General features: G+C 33.2%; 1 protein-coding gene across 1 annotated transcript; it reads left to right on the top strand.

Moving 5' to 3' along the window:
• The first annotated feature begins 15,377 nt into the window (after positions 1-15,377).
• Positions 15,378-19,957, top strand: LOC133191165 (elongation factor 1-alpha). The gene is made up of 7 exons (XM_061326885.1): positions 15,378-15,483; positions 16,576-16,748; positions 17,065-17,233; positions 17,749-17,927; positions 18,024-18,303; positions 18,492-18,748; positions 19,366-19,957. The coding sequence occupies exons 2-7, from the start codon at positions 16,605-16,607 to the stop codon at positions 19,723-19,725; spliced, it is 1,389 nt and encodes a 462-aa protein (XP_061182869.1). The 5' UTR covers positions 15,378-15,483; positions 16,576-16,604; the 3' UTR covers positions 19,726-19,957.
• The last annotated feature ends 1,452 nt before the right edge of the window (positions 19,958-21,409 follow it).

Raw genomic sequence — 21,409 nt, forward strand, 5'->3', positions numbered from 1 at the left:
ATTCTGAAATATAATTCTAATACTGGGAAACTTGAAGCAAAGACATGCTTTTTATTTCTAGCTCACTTCAATCAAGTCGAGATGAGCTTATGTTGTACATGAACCCCTGGCATGGGCGTACAAGTCTGATCACACTTTGAAGGATGATGCTTCTAGTGATGCACAATACCAGACTTGTTTTGGATGCTGGATTTGACCTATATTTTTGGATGGGTGACCAGGGTTTTGGAGCAGGTTTATTTAGGGAATGTTTTTAAGTTTTGTTTGACTAGTGCTTCATGGAAAATATGCCTACATGCAAGTCTGTGTGATTTACACATAAATAATTCACACTAAACTTAAAAACATTCCTTATATTTACATTTTACATGTTCAAAAGCACCAAATGAATACTCAATGTTTGAATTATTCTTTGCCCTATATCGTTACATTTTTATTAGCGTGTCTGTAGCTCATTGTGACGTCACTTTAGCACGAGTTTCTACGTGCATATTTCTACGCGTGACTGAGTATACAAGAAAATGGCATTCAAATCAATTTTGGCTTAGTAGAAAAACAGAGCAAATGTAAATATTCCAGTTTATTTAAAGCCCTTCATAGAGCAAACTTGCATTGATGATACATCTAGGGATGCACACTACTAAACTTGCTTCAGATGCTGGAACTGACCTATGCTCTCTGGATGATTGTCCAGGTTTAAGCTTTTTGAGCAGTTCCATTCCCAAGTGACTATAAGGCCTACCTTGACCAAACATGTATCATACTATGGATGATGATGCATCAAGGGATGCACACTAATGGACTTGCTTTGTATGCTAGCCAGTTTTGTTTTTTAGGACAAGTCCATTCCCAAGTAACTGCCAGCCCTACCTGGACCAAAATTGCATAAATGTTGCATCTAGGGATGCACACTACTAGATCATTAATTTTTGTGGGACTTCGCCTTACTTATAAAAGATAACATTTGTTGAGGTGAGCACTGTAATCTTTGATTATCTATGTTTTTGTATGAGTGACTAGGTTAAAGTTTTTGTAGCAGGTCTGTTCTCAAGTAACTACATTGTAAAAATCCTTTGGTGTCCAAACTTGCATGGATGATGTATCTACTAGGGATGCATACTACCAGACATGCTTTGCATCCTGGATCTGACCCACATTTCCAGATAATGTTTATGGAGCAGGCCCATTCATATTATCTAGAAAGCCTACTTGCATGAATGATGCATCATACTACCAGACATGCTTCAGGTGCAGGATATGATTTTCTTGGATGATCAGGTCCATTCCCAAGAACTATAAATCCTACTCGCACCAGGTTTATTACATGATTGAATAAATCCTAACTCTCTGATTGGCAGAGATCTAACACTGTAGAAATCATACTAAGTTATGTTCACCTGCAGGAGGCCTTCTAAGTTAACATAAACATTTATTTTTTCTACATGGACTAAAAATATATTGAGCTAACTCATCATATTGCCATCAAAAATAGCACCTGAATATCAGGTTCTGGTGAAATATCAATCTGGAAGATATTGATTTAATTTTTAGCTCATGTAGAAAAAATAAAAGTTAATGTTCAACCATACATAAATTTCCGACCATAAATAATCTCATTACACCTTCCAAATTCTATAACCCATCATTAACGTACGGTTGAACTTAGGTATCTCAAATACCATGAATATGTCGATACCAATCACTTTTTCTTTATGTACTTATACCTCAATATCTCCAACCCTCTTGATATCTTGAAGTTTTTCTCTATGTCATCAAGTTCAAGATGAGGTTTAATTGTATATGCATATTTTAAACTCAACAATAAGAAATAATTTTTTTTATAGTAGTATTTTTTTATTTAAAACAAAGTCTTGCATCAAAAAAATGTATAAAATTTTTGTACATAGGAAATCTCCTACATTTTATCAATGTATAAGTCATAATTTATTTAACAGTTCCTGGTTTTAAACTCAAAATATCTAAATAGAATACATATACTATTATTTTACAACATGAATGATGATGTCCTAGATTTGTTGGTGGATGTTCAATAATGAGTTTTTCCTTAGTATGTCAGTCATCAGCAATCATGAACCCCTGCAATAAAATCCAACAATTCAATTTTAAAGCTAAATATATATGTGTATTAAAGATACTGCAATAAATACCCCCCCCCCCCCCCAACACACACACATATACACCCTTACATGTATGAAAATCTTTACAAAATAAATATTTTGTTTTGAAAATGAATCATGATTTTTTTTAAATAAAAAGTTGCTAAATATAATATTGCCTATAACATTACTTAATACTCAATACTTACACAATGATATTGTTGATGGGAATGTGGATTAGTCTAACAAAAAACCCAATGAATCCCATGATTGCAAATCCAATAGCTGTGGCCATTGCAATTTTCTGAAATTCTGTAAAAGAAGTTAAAGGATGATAACACTTGAAGAAAAAAATCTATAAAATTAGAAATAATCACCTATAGATCTGATCACTTCAGTGAGAAAATTCTTATTTGACTACTATTAATCGAGTTTACCTTTTCTATCAGGCTTTGTACATCTTTTCACCAGTCTAATAGAGTCTTTGGCAAATGTTTTAGCAGGGTCAACAAATTGCATTACTTGATCCATGGCTGAAATACATTAAAGATAATCAGAATTTTAGTTTTGACTAAAGTATAAGAATCCCAGGAAGTAAGTATATGCTAAGCAATCTAATTAGTGATTATGGTGATATACGCTTTACCTAGGGACACATGTATAACATCATTTTATTCTTATCTATTCCAAAGGCTATAATGTATGATTGACAATCAAACTAAACATTACAAGACACTGGAAAATTTGTTCCCCTGAAGTCAATAGATGGAGAAAAATAGTTACCACATCCAAATCCTTGGAAATTTTATAATCTTAACACAAATAATTATTCTTCTATTCCTTTTGCTCTGACACATACATATTTAGTCATGTACCACAAAACTTTAACTATAGTGATATTCAAAATCCCAGAACAATAACAAGAAAATTCAATATTTTTTTTGGTTTGTTTGTTTGTTTTTTTTTGTTTAGAATATAGAGAAGTAATTGTCTAAACATTTACAATTTAGTGATGACTATTGAGAGAATATTAAAGACGAGACTTATTCTTGACAGTTCAAGAGCATAGGCACTCCCCAGCTGTTTAAAAAAGTATCTTCTATAAGTTTTGTTTATAGTTTAGTAGATATATTTATTTTTTAACAGTTAAGCTGGGGAGTACCTGTATTCAAGAGCTGACTATTACAACAGGTTGGGCACAGTTCCTTTTTCGTGGAAGTATTACTATAAAACGGGATTATTCCTCTTTTCAGTAATAAAAACATTACTGTATACGGGAATTTTCACTCGTTTACCCTCTATTTTCGTGTCTGCTTTGAATAAAAGATTAAGTGCAAGAATATTTTCACATCCTCTGAATATTTATAGTCTATTAAGTGTACATATGCTCAAAACTACAATATTTATCGCTGCAAAATGCTGAAAAAGAGTGATGAAATATTTCTACGATATAAATTTCTTATGGAAGCTTATCTGTGTAAATATTGTGAGATTGAATACGTTCAGCACTTGATAACTCGTTCATGAAATTATGCGTTCTAATCTAATTTTATATAATTTCTTTCAAAAACATCGTAAAAATCTTTTTTTATACCACTGCTTCTTTTACAAATGAAAATAATTATTTGAAATATTAAATTTTAAAACATAATTTTTCAAAGATGGTTTTAGCATGAATGCCCTTATAAGATTCCATACTTTTCGTATCATTTATCAACAGGGAAAATTAAAGTAAAAGTCATGGATTACTGCTGCACATGAGTTTAAATTCCTATGCATGTTCAAAAGATGTCACCTCCACGAAACCAAGCTATGAAATTTTCCGTTTTTGAACAAGTAATAATATAACTTATAAGGAAATATTCACATCCATTTGAAGAATACTCATGATGTCGTACGATTAAATCTCATCTTACTCTCGTCTGCAGCACTAAAGGATCGAAATTTTTTGTCAGCGAGGTTGGTTTAATAAAGTTTAAACACATTGCGTCATATTTTTCATGCACTTTTTATTTAATAAACAGATTTGGGGCATTATTTTAAAAATATGATGAAAATTCCCGTATACAGTAATGTTCTGTATTACTGGAAAGAGGAATAATCCCGTTTTATAGTAATACTTCCCCGAAAAAGGAACTGTGCCCAACCTGTTACAAGGCATGTGTGGCCTTCTTAAGGAGAAATTACATCATACTCATAAAAAAACATTCAGAAGAAAATAACTTACATATCATGTCCAAATATATCACTTTTGATTTCCATTCAACTATTCATTTTTTTTTTATGAGTCGCCCCTTTTATCACAGGGGCTTGCTCCTGGAGTGTAAAAAATATTTATTTAAAAAAAAAACACGATATACTAAAAAAAAAACGTGTTATTTAGTACATCGTATATGTTTTTTGTTAATAAATATTTTACACACCAGGAGCAAGCCCCTGTGCTTTTCTGATTAATCAAATAATCTGTCAATGCAACTGTAAGCAACATTCGACAGAAGGATCATTGTCCATTATGTTTACAGATATCGAGTTTTACAAGAAGAATTTTTTACACAAAATGAAGATAAATGGTAAAATATTCTTTTAAATACGGGCCATTTTAAAATAAACTTTAAAATACGGGCCATACCTGTCACGTTTGTGGGATCTGCTTAAGAAAGACTACGTTTACGGAAGTTGTTGGAATATGAAAAGGAGCCAGCAGAGATGATTATCGAGCAATTTGATTGGATGTTAAGATTCAGTGATGCATGACCAATTTAATGAATGATTCGTACTTCCACTTATTCGGAACAGTAAAACTTATATGAATTATTAAAGCCCAAGTTTTTTTTTCCAATTCATTTTTGAAATGCAATTTACGACTTATTTATACTTTTTAAAAAAGTGTAATGATATGCATTCCATTTATTTTCTATTTGTCACTATCACAGGCACCTGACGTTATTTATTTTTCTTTTAATAAGAAAACATGTAGAGGGTATATATATTTTTATTAACAGAAAAATAATTATCGTCAGGTGCCTGTGGACACCTTTTCTCATAAAAAGTACAGTTTTTGGTGTTTTAAACATTATTTTACCCGAATATGTTCTGTCTGTTTGAATACAATGATTAAAAAAAAATAAATGAATTAAAAGCAACCAATAAACCAAATCAAAAACAAAACGCTGATGTTAGCGGTTAAAAAAAATATTGCATTTCAATGTAAATTCTTGTGGGTGATTTTTAAAAACAGATAATCAGCGGTTTTGGGTTTTAATTTTAAACATCATATAAAGGAACATACAATAATCCACTGAATACACCATCCTGAAACCTAGTAACGCACAAGGTACACTAAATATATCCTAGTGAACTCGAAATAAAAGAAACTACGGAGTCTGACCCATCTGTTTCATAGTTGGATGTTTTATTGCAGGCCCGTAGGAAGCAATTTCAGTTGGGATGGGGGGGGGCACAGGCATGGGGGGGGGGGGGCACTATCAACTACCAAAAATTCTTTGACAAGCAAAAAAAAAGGTCATCAGGCGTTTTTATTGAGGGGGAACAAGCATATAGTATAGCTAAGTTTTCTATAGTAATCTATATATTGGCAAAATTATTGGGGGCCTCGTGCCCCCCCCCCCCCGGTTCCCACGATCATATATTGACAATAGATGATAATGGCCAACTAAAGACTAAACTGGTTTACAAATGGGATGACATCAGCTTTTCCACTGTCAACTTCCCTTCTGTATGTAGAAATATTCCAACATCATTTTCGTATGGTTTTTATGTCTCCCAAATGATTCGATAAGCAAGAGCATGCTGTGAGGACGATCAATTATTGAACTGAGGCAAGCTATTGAAAATAAGTTGATGTTTCAAGGAATTCAACAACTGCGTTTAAAGTCTTTTCGGAAAATCCACGGTCGTGAAAATGACCTTGTTGGCAAATACAACCTATTGTTGGGTTGTATATTGTTTGACATGCTTCATATCATTTGTTAGCTCATTATTGCTTTTATGCATAAATTGACTATGGATTGTTCCGTCCACCTGATCAATATACAGATAGGGCCCAAGGCGGGTGTGACCTAACCCTAACCCTATACTCCTCCTAGACACACGATCCCACCTCTGGTGGTTTGAACATATTTTATTGACAATGTGTCAAAGGGATTGGACACAAGTTCTATAAACTTAGATAGTCCTCTCCCATACATAAAATCTTAATAGCCATACAACATTTACAAAGATTTACAATTTTACAATATTATATATACATGAACGTAGAAGAACAAAGACAATAGTTATTATTGCTAAAGAATATCAATTGATATAATGATGATTATAATGACGTCAATAACCATATTTAAATAGTTTCAAAAGGTAGTAAATACAAGTACATGTAAGGTTAATTGAAACGACCAGTATCCTGAATAAATTTTTGAACATTACCAAATATTTTTTTCATTTTCCTGCAAAGATAATGATTCATCTCCCCATAACAGTTTATGCACATTTAACATTTTTACATTATTAATTACAAGTAATGCATTCAACATTAAACGTCTAGCTTCAAGATATTTTCTACACACAAAGAAATAATGATGACTATCCTCCTTATATCCACAAGAACAATTTGGATTCGTTATAATGTTACACCTATACAAGTCATGATTCAAAATACAATTGTGCCTTAATCTTGTATGTAAAATGTTCAAATACCTTTTGCCGTATGACAGATACTTGGGAGGCTTGTCACTATTATTATTCAATTTTCTTTTAAAAATTCCTATCGAAGTTATTTCCCTTGTTTCGTTACTCAATGAATTCCATTTGCGAATAGTATCAGGGACAAATGACTTATTTAGTAAATTCAAGCCTGCACTTCGGTAAAAAATAATTACTTGAATTACGAGCATTATAATTTGAAACACTGTTTTTCTAACTACTGGTACTATATTTTTTAAATAACCAGGAACTAGGTTATTGTGGATTTTAAACACTGTTAAAAGTTTAGCTTTGTCCCTTCTTATTATAAGAGGTTCCCATCCTGTTTCAACATACAACGAGTTTCTTGACGCTAATACTGACAGACCTGTCACAATTCTTGCAGCGCTCAACTGAACCTTTTCAAGTTTTTCAATATCTGCAAACGAACAACCTGACCAAACTTCAGATGCATACTCAAATTGTGGTCGAATAAAGGAAACGTAAATTTTGGATAAAGTATCTCTAGACACTGAAAATTTAAGTTTCTTGAGAAGTCCAAGTTTTTTGTAGCCTTTACTGACAATACTATCAATGTAATCAGTCCAGCCTAACTTGGATGAGAAAATAACACCAAGATGTTTATGTTGTGTTACATATTCTAGCTGACAGTTCCCAAAAAATAATGCAGGTAATTGATTTGTATTTTTTAACCTCTGGTGTTTCCAGGGGTCCGTGTTTTTACCCTGTTCACGATTCGTTTTGCCCATTGTATTTATATATGAGATTGATCACTGTTCATCATCTTCACATTCTATACAAAAGCTTGGATGACGAGGATGTTTTACAAATTCCTAGAACGATGTTTTTATTGTAGCAGATTGCCGTATATACGTCGTTTGGTCATTAATATTCATGAAATCTTTTTTCACTAACATATGCTCATGTAATGTACATCTCTCTCTCTCTCTCTCTCTCTCTCTCTCTCTCTCTCTCTCGCATGTATGTTCGTAATCTCTCACATTTCCTACTCTTTTTCAATAACTAGAAAGGGACAGATTTTCCTATAGGGACACATGGATTCTTCTTTCAAGATCAACCGACTCTATCTTATAGATCTATATGTACTGTGAAATACACTTGGACGTAATTTTATTTATAAGATGATTAAATGTTTCTTCGTTTGGTCTCATTAAAGTGATAGTAAGAACGATTTGACTCAGATCAGCATTGTGGCCCATGGGCCTCCTATTTCTCTTGTTCTTTCTTGTACCACTTAGCAAAAATTCTTACGTGGGATGGAGAGGTACATTAAGAAAATTGTTACTTTGAGAAAACTGACTGATAGTCATAGATAAGTTTTAATGTAAGACATGAATTTTCAGTATAGCTAACCGAGGGAAAACATAATAGGAGGGGTGTAGGGAATGGGGAATTCGGGATCTGTAGCTACCAGACAGGTTTTGCGCAAAACAAACGCATCATGAATTCTGAAAACGAAGCCAATTTTCCAATTTATTTTTTATTTATTTATTTATTTTTTTTTTTTTTTTTTTTTTTTTTTTTTTTTTTTTTTGCTAGGGCATATTAATAAAATGTAGGAGGCGGATTCAGGATTTCTATTTTAAATGACACAATTAAATTATTATTATAGTAATGATGAATATATAATTATATTAAATAAATAAATATTTCAAGAAATATATAATGATGATAATATAACGTCAATTTTGGTGATTAGCTGTACTTTGCATTAGTTCAAATTTGTCTAGAAATCAATATTTTTTGACACCTTTTAGGCATAACCAGTGTTTTCAAGCTTTCAAATATCGGTACCAGGTAATTGACAAAAATAGACACAAATGTATGTGCTAGACAAATCACAGCTATTTAGAAGTTACAGTCCAAAGGTTGCGTGGGAGTCCTTTAGAATAAACTGATCGGATCTGGAAAATGCTTCTGTTTAAATACTATATACTATATAGATTTTTTAAAAAAAATCGTATACAATTAACTAGATAAATTCCTCATCACATTTTGAATTAAGGGATCCAATTTGTTTGTGAATTATAATTGTACTTCTCTGCTGGTATATATCTGCATTTGGTCGGTTGTCATAGTGACGGCAGAATTTTCAATCTCAATCTGCCGCTGCACAGACCACCAAACAAACAGACAGACAGACAATCAAGTTCCAACACCATCACATATCACATAGCGTAGACGTAAAATATTACACACGAAAAACAAAGGGTCCTATACAGAGAATGTACTTTCTTCATCAAGTCCAAAAGCAGGGGAAGAACACCAGTATATTTAAACATACTTTGCTCGTTTCAGACAGTTAATTGTTGGGCCGATGACTTCTTCTCGACGTGGCAAACTGTGAGCTGATGAAGGGAGGAGGGGACGCGATCCATCTAACCGAACATCTCTAACATCAACATTTAAAATGTCAATCATCTATGATAATCATCAAATCAATAATATGAAATTAATATAAAACCTGCAATGTATAAAGATTTCAACCTGCGAAATCCTTCACACGCTGTATTAGGTACAGACATACAAACTTGACATCAGAACTTTCCAAATCATGCATGCCATGTTTCTTCTCAATTTATTTCTCATACCAAAAAATCCTAGGAAAAAACATGCATCCACAGAACAAAGGAAATGTTAGATTGATTAAAATAAATTTAACAGGAAATGGATTTTAATGTTAGACTTAAAGTGCTGATAAAATCTGCTACATTTTCTATTTTATCAAATTCATTTTAAAAGGGTACCATCTAGAGCCATGCTTTGTCTTCTCGTATCAAAATACAAAAATTCACATATATGTTCTGCATATTTACTTGTCACATTAATATTCAACCGTATCGTTTCAAAACAGTCAAAAAATCAAGGGGAAGGGGGAGGGTTGTTCTTCATCATTGTCATTGTTTACATGGCCGTAGGAAACGGGGGATACAGGGGGGCTCCCCCCCCCCCCCCATAATTTTGCCGATATGTAGAATACTATAGAAAACATAGCTACTAAGCTACTAAATGCTTGTGTCCCTCAATAATAACATCTGATGATCTTTTTTTGTCAAGGGATTTTTGTGTTGACTTTTTGGTATAGTGCCCCCACCCCCCAAGTGAAAATGTTTGATTGTGCCCCCCCCCCCCCCAACTGAAGTTGCTTCAAACGTGCCTGGTTTATACGTGCATAATGTATTGTACTACTGAAAATGGACTCGGAAAGCACCGTATCGGGAGATGAGGAGCGAGATGAGCCTAATTAAGTTGATAATAATTTCGGATAGATGCATATGAATTCTATAAGCTGCAGTAAGCTTTATTTCAAAGTTTAATGTCCGACTCAAACTTTTTGTTCACGCAAATACGGTTTTACCTGACTGCGGACTAAATGTTGTATTTCGGAAGCTGTACAAGCAGACGTCACCTTGATTTGATATTGTGTATTTTGGAATGAATTTTTAATGTGTGTTCTCGTAAGAAATGAAATCTCAGAAAAAAGGAAGATAAAAAGGATTAAAACATTGCTGTGACGTCATGCCTTTGGTCTTGCAGTCTAAAAATTTACCTGTAGCCGTCCGATAATAATAATTAGCAGTCCAATAATATATTATCGGACGGCAGTGATAACAAAATCGGACAGTAGTTAAAACACAACTAGATCGAGTGAAATCAAGGTTTAATTTGTCCAGAAACCCCCCAAAAAAGGTAGGGAGAAAAAATTCAGGGAAAGCGAACGCGCGCAAATTAAGTTGTTAAAAATAGCAAATCCAAGAAGAAACTGGAGTTTTAACCTTCCTCAAAAGTAACACTTTACATTCCGTTTTTTGCAAAGCATTTTTGATACAGCACTGTGAATAAGCCAATTTAAATCCATTTCTGATAAAGCTCCAGTCTGCGAATCTCTTCATTTAACGAGGTTTGTTCGCCATGCAATGACCGCACTTTTAAAACCCAAGATTTTCATTATATCATCCAATCGAAATTTTAAAATAAAAATCCGCATTTTTACTTTAAATGCATTTTGAAGATATCATCCAACACTGTATCTGTATCAATGTCAAACGCACTTAATAAAAAAAAAAAAATATTCCGAATCATAAAAAAATCCATCATCACCTAACCACTGTCCATAGTTCCTGCTAAGCCAAACGACTGCATGCCATTGAATGAATGAAACAAAAGAGTTCACTCACTGATTTTACTGTCTAAAGAAAAAAAAACTTTCTCTTTTCTTTTGTCTACTTATTAGATGGTTTCAGGTCTCATATGTACAAGTTCTTTATTTCTTTGCGTCATACGACACATCAGATTACATATATAAACATATATACAATATTGTAAAATATAACAATATGAGAGTGAGCATAATCAATAAATAGCAAGTAAACTATGTAGGACGTGTTTTCTAACAGGCATCTGTAATTATAAAACACTAAAAATTTACAAATGTTTCATTCTTCTAGTGGAAGCTTGATATAAATATTTTCCAAGGTTACAAAGTTCCTTTATATTTTGTACACTTAGAAGTTGAATTAATTTCCAAACACTGGATTTCTTATAATAATACTTTTTCAAATACTTAGATCTAAGGTCATGATAAAAAGGACATTGTAAAATAAAATGAAATTCGTCTTCGATAACATTCAAAGAGCACATTTTACATAATCTGTTTTTTCTAATTTCATTAACATATCTACCAGTTTCAACATTTAGATTATGTGCAGATAGTCTAATTCTAGCAATTTGTATTTTGTACATATAATTAATAGGTTTACGCAAGTAATATTGTATACCAAAATTATCAACCAAATGTTGGTATAGCGGGCTACGGGCATTGCTACAAATATTAGAAATCATAGTATGATTATTCACCTCAAGGAATCTTTGTTTTACTAACATGTAAGTATTATCATTGAAATCTGCATCAAATATATAGCCAAGTCCCAGTTTATTAAGTTCATTTTGAATATCTCTGATCCAACTATCATTATTCCTTAATCTTTCTTCCAAGCATGATTTTAGTAGAATATTTTGTGTCCCCTTTAGTTTCAAAAAATATTTTATAATTTTCAATTTTCTAGATTCCCTCATAGGCATTCTTCCAAGTTCGAAATACACAAGATTGTTACAGGCACTTTTTTTTAAACGAAGTAACTTTTTACAAAAGAGACTTTGTATTTTTTCTACATCTGGAGCTTTATGAAATCCCCACACCTCTGCTCCATAATTAAGAATACTACATACATACATTTCAAAAAGTGATATTTGAGTTTCGACATTAAAATCAAAGTTGCAGAATTTTTTGTTCAACGCATAAAATGCTTTTCTTCCCTGTTCAGCTACGTGCTTTTGAGTTATATTAAATTTACCATTATAATTGAAACACATTCATAGATAACTGAATCTATCTACTATTTCAAGTTCTTTTCCATTGTAAACCCATTTTTCTTCATTTCGTAAAACAGTCTGATAATTTTACATATAGAACAGTATTCGGCATATATCCATTACACTCTTGTTGATCATAATCACCCGAGCTTTATGCATGGGGAAGCTCTAAACATTGCTCACTGAAGAGTTCCATTTCTAGGGTAGTTTTCTGCAGTTAGAGTGATTTATTCTTTGATGGAATATGGAATGAACGGATATTTATAGTGAATGGCACAACTTGAAATAGGTTTAAGTATTCCTAACATTAAATTAGACCAAGAAAGTAATTGAAAACATTATTTGCAAGGAATCCGATCCCAATGGAATTGCAAGGAATTCCCCAATGTGACTAAACAACAGTGATTTTTGTTCACTAATACCTCATTGTCTTTGAACATTTTTCCCCCTGGAGAACTATGACTGGTACCCTATTCAGGCCCGCTGAACGGGGGGGGGGGGCTTTTTTCTGAGTATAGTATTTTGCTATAGTAAATTTTCATTTAGATGTTGTTGCCCCCTCCCCCACCCCTGGCAAGTACAGAATTTGGACAGTTTTTTTGTTTTAGTTTAAACCATATTTTATTTGAAAATGACGAGCAGAAGATACAGATACGTAGTACAAAAAAAAATCAAAAAGGATTCGGAAACAAGTTTGAAAACTTATACTAATCCGTTTCCTTATTATGATGATAAAGATGACAGACCCTTATTAGATAGCTACATAACACGGTTTGAAGCTGCTTAAAAAAATATATTTGAAATTGACATGCATGTTAAGTTAGAAATCATGTCAATTCACACAAATGAATGACGTTCTAATTATACAGAAGAAGTCTAATGGATTTGTACAATATGTATGTATGAGAGAGAAAAAGCGACAAAATATGGTTGAATTTACAGGAAAAATAATTAAAGAACAAATGCAGAAGATTTACAGCAATAACAGACATTAATTCAAAATTAGGAAGAAAAATAACAATGAGAAAAACAAAATAAAAATGACGCTTGCTACACACACTTAAGAGAATATACACAAGAACATACCCACGTTGGCTTGTCAGATTATTTTTTGAAGTTGTCCCCATTTTTTTTTCTTTTTCTTCTGTAGTTTTTAAAGTCTCTTATAAGGCGCCACTGCTACATCAAAATAAAACCGAACTGCTCTCCGGTGCGCCGAACGTCGTCAAACGTCGCCATTTTTGTGTGTGTTGTAATTAAGTAAAAGCCTTGAAATTTTCCAAATGACGACATAATCGATAGTGGATTAAAAATATGATAATTTTTAACCCAACCATATTATATGTAAATACTTTTATTTCGAAATAATTATCTAATGGAACCTGGATGTTTTGATCGTGCGCCGTAGGACAGTACCCTGTAAGTACACATTCAAGTATAATGAAATTTTGATATTTGTCTCCATATTACCAAAAAAATTATGTACTTAAATATGATAAATAACCATTAATATAGCTGAAAATTTTAGCTTATCAAGGGTCTGCAGTGTACAATGTTCTGTAATAGAAGTCTCATTTAATTTCACAATATAGATCTATAGGTATTTTCCAGTTTTGCAGATTTTCTCATTTTACCAAAGATATTTGTTGATGTCATTTCCAACAATTCCCATGTACTTTAATTGCGTGCAACACAATTTATTTTGAATTTTATTACATTTTCAACAGTGAAATACTGTGATTTATTCATTGAATAAAAGTGATATTCTCTCACAGTGTGAAAGGATACCAAAAATGATATTCTCTCACAGTGTGAAAGGATATCAAAGTAAGTAAAAGATAATTTCTGGCCTGCCATAAAATAGAGAAAGTAACTAAGCATCTTGATAGAGCTAAAACTGAAAATTTCTTCCCAAATATGTTGCTAAAATCCATGCTATGTAATGTTTTCAATCACACAACTTCTAAGCTATGACGTTTCAACCGCTCAACTATGACGTCTAGCCTATGACACTGTGTTAAGAAAAGACAGAGGCAAAGGGAAAATCAAAGAAAATGTAATAAACAGAAAATTCAATGTTTTGTAGATGAATATGTAATTTATTTCATGAGACAGGATTTTTTTTTTACATTTTCACTCGTGCTTCGCACTCGTGAAAATATCAAAAAATCCTGTCCCACTCGTGAAATAAATTCCATATTCATCTACAAAATATTGAATATCCTCTATTTATTTTCTAGTTTGCTACTTTTTATACCTTATGTTATTCAATGACTTCTACTGGCAAAACATGTCTAAAATGAATAATGTTTGTCTTTCATTTTCATTGGTCTTCTTCAATTATGTTTGTAAGTCACATTATATTAATTAATGTCATTAAGTACATCAAACGAGATATATAGATATCATCTTATAAATAATGATATAAAGTACATTTGACTGATTACTACAGTAAATGAAAGTTTTCATATTGATCACTATAGTAAGTCAAAGTGAAAAAAGTTAATTATCACTATAGTTAATTATATGCATGTTTTCATAGTGACAAAGTTATCACTATAATTAACTATAGTTTACAGTAGAGTTAACTATAGCAAACTATAGTATATTTTTGTAACCCCACCCCCCTTCCCACCGGATCCGCCACCGATCAATGATCGATCATATGCTTGCCTATTGTGCAATTAGTCAGGGCCATGCACGTGTTTTTCTTTTGTTATGACTGAACCATAATTGAAAACATTTGAGTGATCTAAGGAAAAGTTATTTATATATTTTTACGGCATCTGCATGGTATTTTTAATAACCCGTTATAACCTTTTCATATAATTTAATAAAAAATACAATGTATAAACTTACATCTTATTAAACACTCATTTAAGTACAAAGTTTAAGTGTTATATTTAGTAATTTTTAAGAAGTATATGATATAATTTCATAAAGTCAATGTAAACAATGGTACGGTGGTTTTCAGATAATAATACTGATAATAATAGCAAGATTAATCAAGTAATACTGAGCTCTTCCTAAAATTATCAGCTGCTTTGACTATCTATATATAGCAGTCTCATTAATGATCAATGTTAAACATACTTTCATTGATCGAAGTAAATTAATATTTTGATCTATAAACAACGATTGACTTATTTTCCCATTTTCGGGCTTTTAGTAACACCGTGCAAATCCTCTGCCGTGACGTTTTCAACACGTGACTGCCCACTCTCTTTCCTTTTTGCTGTGGCTGATTGAGAGAGTAAGTACAACGTGGAATGTGTGTATAAATCCGACTAAAATCTAATTATGTAAATGACATCCAATAACTTTTTTAATCTTATTTTTTTACCAACACGTAATTTGTTAGTTTTTGTGATCTTCAGTCTTCATGTATACTTAGTTAATGAAATTTTTCTCTTTCAAAAAAATGGTAGCCGGCTGAAACAATTTCTGTCGCCATCTTGAAATTTCATCATGATAAAACAGAAAAGTGTAATATTCATGCCTTATATAATTGGTGTCTTAGTGTATGTATTCCTGAAATTTAATTGCCACACTTAAGTTCAACACTTTATTTTCCTAACGGTAGTTATTCCCTGTCTCGACATTTCGAACGGGCATTGATAAAGCTGACATATTGCCTTGTGTGTCCGACTGTCGGTATATTTAACGTTGCACTGTTTGTATCGTGTAATATATATTTATATAGTAAATGCCTTCCTTTATGAAAAGCCATTTTTGGAAATGAAGGTTATTTACAAGTAATGACAGAGGTGTTGCGTATCATTGTCTTGATAAGCTTGGAAAAAAGGGAGGAGGGCTGGTTATGCCAACTAATTCCAACTCAGAATTCCAAATAAACTGAAAAACATTGTCAGGTTGTACAGAAAAAGTGAAACCATCTCTATGAATTATGTAAGTTTAGTCAAGTTGTAGAATATCGTGTTTATCTCACACGTGTTCACGACGGCGGCCATCTTGGAATATTGCATGTCGCCATGTGCGAGTAGTAAAAAGTTATTTTAAGTGTATGATAAGGATTTCTTCGTTGGTTGTACTTCTTATAAAAAGGGATGTGTTTGAATTGTTATTTGTCCTAAAGTTAAACATATATTTTGAGTGAAAATCGTGAGGCAACTTTGATCAAGTGTAGAACATGCAAGTTGTTATTGATAGCCATTGTATTATCTGGGGGTGCCATTATTACAAGCATAAATTTTTTTTATCTGTCAGAAGCTAATCTATTAATTGGCCTCAGTAAGTTGTTGAAACTTTGTGTTTTTCTTCTCGGCTGGTGAGCACTAGTACATTTGAATACTGATGCAATGATATTTTTCTTGTTAATATTCAGGATCAAGAGAATAAAAATAAGGAGCAACAATGGGTAAAGAAAAGGTGCACATCAACATTGTCGTCATTGGTCATGTCGACTCTGGAAAATCAACTTCCACAGGCCATCTCATCTACAAGTGTGGTGGTATTGACCAGAGAACTATTGCAAAGTTTGAAAAGGAAGCATCTGAGGTATACTTCAAAAATTCATGCGGTTTCCTTTGTGGTTTTGTTTCTGTTTTAAAACCCATTAAGGGTAATTCCTGAAGGCTTGAATTATTGCTTACAACACCGAGTAACTATTATTTAAAAGTACTCTCTTGAGACACCATATTGCTTGGAAGCAGTTAATAATATGTTTGCTAGGGGAACTTTGCACCCAGAGACCCTAAGCAAAATAGTTAAACCTTTTAGTTTCAGAAGTTGAAAACCCTGACCAAGGTTTTAAAAAACCCAAACATTTGTTGAGCTAAATAGTGAAGTACATATTTAATTTGAAATTTTCCAGATGGGAAAAGGTTCCTTCAAGTATGCCTGGGTGTTGGACAAACTGAAGGCTGAACGTGAACGTGGTATTACCATTGATATTGCACTGTGGAAGTTTGAAACCACTAAATACTTCATCACCATTATTGATGCTCCTGGCCACAGAGATTTCATCAAGAACATGATCACAGGTATACTATTGCCATTCGTTGTCTTTGCTGTTAAACTTTCAAGAAAACCCTGCATAGTGTCATTGATGAGATGCATGCAACTATTCAGTAATTTTAAAAGCATCCTGATAAGGTAGTTGTTTGATATGAGCAAGTCATTAAAAATTAATTCTTCAGGGAAGTAACACTTGCCATCTGCCAATGATTTTTTAAAGGCCGATTTGGAGCAAATTTTGGTCCCATTCAATTGAAAAATAAGCTGCAATTTCTCAAAATAAAGTGAAAGTGTTCCCAAATTAAAAAAATTAAGAAGAGTTTAAAAAAAATATTAAGAACAAGTGATGGGATAAGTATTCATTAGGATATGTGCACTCTTAAATAGGTTGTATTCATAATTAAAGAAGTTGACATTTGTTGCTGTATTCCTAAATTTAGATCGTTTGTGTAGGTGGCAATATATTGCATGGTTCTTTCTATATTGAAGGCAGAGAAAAGCCTTTATCAGGATTTAACCTATTACTGTCTGATTTTTATAGGAACATCACAGGCTGATTGTGCCGTGTTGATCATCGCAGCCGGTACAGGAGAATTTGAAGCAGGTATCTCTCCCAACGGACAAACTCGTGAGCACGCTCTGTTGGCTTTCACCTTGGGTGTGAAACAGCTTATTGTTGGTGTCAACAAAATGGACAGCACTGAGCCAGCATACAGTGAGGTAAACCAGCTACATGAACTACAATACTGCTTTTTACTTTCCTATGATATGGCTGCATTGGGTAAAAAATGTTATTTTGAAATTTATTCAATTCAGAAACGTTTCGCAGAAATCAAGGGTGAGGTAGAGAAGTACATTAAGAAGATCGGATACAATCCAAAGGCTGTGCCATTTGTGCCAATTTCTGGATGGCATGGAGACAACATGATTGAACCTTCAGACAAAATGTCCTGGTACTCTGGTTGGGATATTGAAAGGAAGGAGGGAAATGCTAAAGGAAAAACTCTGATGGAGGCTTTGGATGCCATCCTGCCACCAAAGAGGCCTACAGATTTGGCCCTTCGTCTTCCACTCCAGGATGTATACAAGATTGGAGGTAAATTATAAACCTGTCCTTGAATGGGCAGTTGTGCAATTTTTGGAAATATAATCACTTAACTTTTGTTGTTATTCAATGTTAGATTCTGTCGAAAGAGAAACGGAGCATTTCAATAAAAAAAAAAAAAAAAGGGGGGGTTACTCCAAGAAGCTTACTGGCTATAAATTTATTGATTTTGAATTCAGGTATTGGAACTGTGCCAGTTGGTCGAGTGGAAACTGGTATTTTGAAACCAGGAATGGTTGTCACTTTTGCTCCACCCAACATCACCACTGAGGTCAAATCTGTTGAAATGCACCATGAATCCCTCCCAGAAGCTCTGCCAGGTGACAATGTTGGTTTCAACATTAAGAATGTCTCTGTCAAGGAAATCCGTCGTGGAAATGTTTGTGGAGACAGCAAGAATGATCCACCCAAGGGTGCCAAGAACTTCCTCGCCCAGGTAAGGATAATAGATATTGACTAATGGACCATAAACAAACAATGAATTGATATTGGTAAAGTTTCAGTATCTGCTGCAAAAAAATTGGAGGGTTGTGGATATGTATGATTAGCTGCTTTTTTTAAGCTTACCTGAGCTTTCTGATAACGCTTCAGCATCAATCTGTACACTTTCAACATATTCAACTTCTTCTCAAGAACCACTGGGTCAATTTGAAGCCATAGTTTTGTTATTGAAAAACATTGAAGGCAAACACTTGACATAATTGTATCTTTTTTGACTGAATAGTTTCATGATTCTGAATAAAGCTGATTTGGACAAGGTTTAGCTCAGAATTCCAAAGTAAAATGTTTTTGTATATACTTTGTAAAGATTCCCTTGACTAAGGTAATTTGGGCAAGGCTATGGCATTTGTTAAAGTCTGAGCTGTAAATGTAATTTGGAAATAGTAGCTCTGATTGTTGTCATGAACATACGAGCTAATACCGGGTATTTGGACAAGAGGGTGTTGTCCTGTTCACACTCAAGTGTGATTTTGTTTACGTAGGTTAGGTATTGCAATACTTCATTTTGTTAGCTGAGACCTAAATGCTTAATGTATCCTTGTATTATTTTAGGTCATTATCCTGAACCACCCAGGTGAGATTAAGAACGGATATGCACCAGTCCTTGATTGTCACACTGCTCACATTGCCTGCAAATTTGTTGAAATCAGAGAGAAATGCGATCGTCGTAGTGGAAAAGTTCTAGAAGAGGCCCCCAAAATGATCAAGAGCGGAGATGCTGCTATGGTCCTTATGATTCCCAGCAAACCAATGTGTGTTGAGCCATTCTCCAAGTACGCACCTTTGGGACGTTTTGCTGTACGTGACATGAGGCAGACCGTTGCTGTCGGTGTCATCAAGGAGGTCGAGAAGCAGGAGGCTGCTCAAGGCAAAGTGACCAAAGCTGCACAAAAAGCCGGTGGAAAGAAGTGAAATTTGCTGAACTTAGGAACCTTAAGATCCCATCAGCTTCTATTTAATTCAAATTTAAAGAGAAATGACAAAATCATGCCACTATTTAATTTTGAAAGACCAAAGCAGGTCATTTATTGGACAGTCTGTTTTTTGATGAAAAATATACATCGCAAGGAAGTACGACGGAAAGAACAATTTTGTTGTAGTAACAGAATTCATTAATTATGTCAAATAAAAATTGGATATTTTAGTTTTATCTTTCATTTTTGCTATGATGGCAGAATATCCCAAACTCTCTTTAATTAAGGGGCACAATATGGGATCAAAATTATGGCTTGAACTATATAGAACTTGAAATCTTGGCCAAAATCATTTGGTCATAGTGATATTCAAGTCAAGTATTAGATGTTTAGATCACCTAGTGTCGTAACTGCCTCAAGCAAATGTTTTGGAGCATGTTTCAGTTGGTGAGTGGCATGAATCGGCATTTGGAATATTTCAACTGGATGAGGTCAGGGGCCCGTTTTGCTCAAGAACTTGCATGTACAACTAAAACCAAAACCTTAAGTTGATTATAAATTTTTGCAAAAATTAAATTGTAAACATAAAAATACCACTCTAAATTGTTTTTAAAAAGAATAAAACCGTTTTCAAATTTATGTAAAGTAGAAAGTTATTGGCAGAGTTAAATTTTTGTCTTGGGTGCTAGTTGTTTTATAAAACTGGCCCCAGGAGTCTGCCATAATGTGACTGATGTTCATTGTTGCATGATTTGAAAAGCCAGGTTCAATGGAAGATTTTTTTTACTTTAAAACTTTTTAACTCGCAAGTAGATGAAAAAATAGAAAGATGTGTTGATTTTGCAAATATTTGAATTCGATGAAATGTGACCAATATATCATAGTACTGCATTCTCATTGGTCTCGCCTATGACCCCCCCCCCCCTTCCCTCAATTTGAAAAACGTCCAAGCGTACCTGCCAGGAACTGGGTGGGGGGGGGGGGATAAATGCTATATAATTTTCTAGTCAGATCCCTCAACGGTCAACGTTTATATGTGGTAGTTTTTATTGCTAGTGAAAATAAATTGACTTTATTTTAACCTAAAGATTTGTAACGACTTGATGAAGATAAAACATTCCATCGTTAAAATGATATTGTCCTACGGACCCGGTGTGCCGAGGGCTTGTCCCGAGACTCGGACTATTCTAACTTTCGGCTTGATTGGTTCGGAAATGAAAATTGTCCACATATTTGTCTGATAAAAATATTTAAAGTATTTCTAATTTTATTTGATTTTGATCATTTTAATTTAACAATATTCTTCATAAGCATATTAATTTAATATTTCAATTTTCAATTCAATTTTACTTATTGACAACACCATCATACATTGGCATATAGTCATGAATACAATAAACAATAACATACATAAAATCAATAAAATTATTCCAGTAAGCATATCAGTTATGTTGAAGTTTTTTCTTTTCTAATATTAAAGCATTTTTTCAGAAAGTTACATACTCTTCTAGCAATTTTAATACTTGGAGGGTTGATGATGTCAATAATAGGTTTTCCTTCATGTAACATTGAGCATTAAATATATCACAATACTGTAATCTATACTGATCATAACTAGGACAATAAAGTATAAAATGTTTTTGATTTTCAATAAAAAGTTTACAAGCATGGCATACACGTTT

Source organism: Saccostrea echinata, unplaced genomic scaffold, assembly GCF_033153115.1.
Source record: "Saccostrea echinata isolate AGI-Se365-2 ecotype Australia unplaced genomic scaffold, CSIRO_AGI_Sech_v1 ptg000023l, whole genome shotgun sequence".
Taxonomy (NCBI): Eukaryota; Metazoa; Mollusca; class Bivalvia; order Ostreida; family Ostreidae; genus Saccostrea; species Saccostrea echinata.

Coding starts and splice junctions, on each gene's coding strand:
- LOC133191165 (XM_061326885.1), top strand. CDS start 16,605: ATGGGTAAAGAAAAGGTGCACATCAACATTGTCGTCATTGGTCATGTC. Junction 16,749..17,064: donor TTGAAAAGGAAGCATCTGAG/GTATACTTCAAA, acceptor GAAATTTTCCAG/ATGGGAAAAGGTTCCTTCAA. Junction 18,749..19,365: donor CCAAGAACTTCCTCGCCCAG/GTAAGGATAATA, acceptor GTATTATTTTAG/GTCATTATCCTGAACCACCC.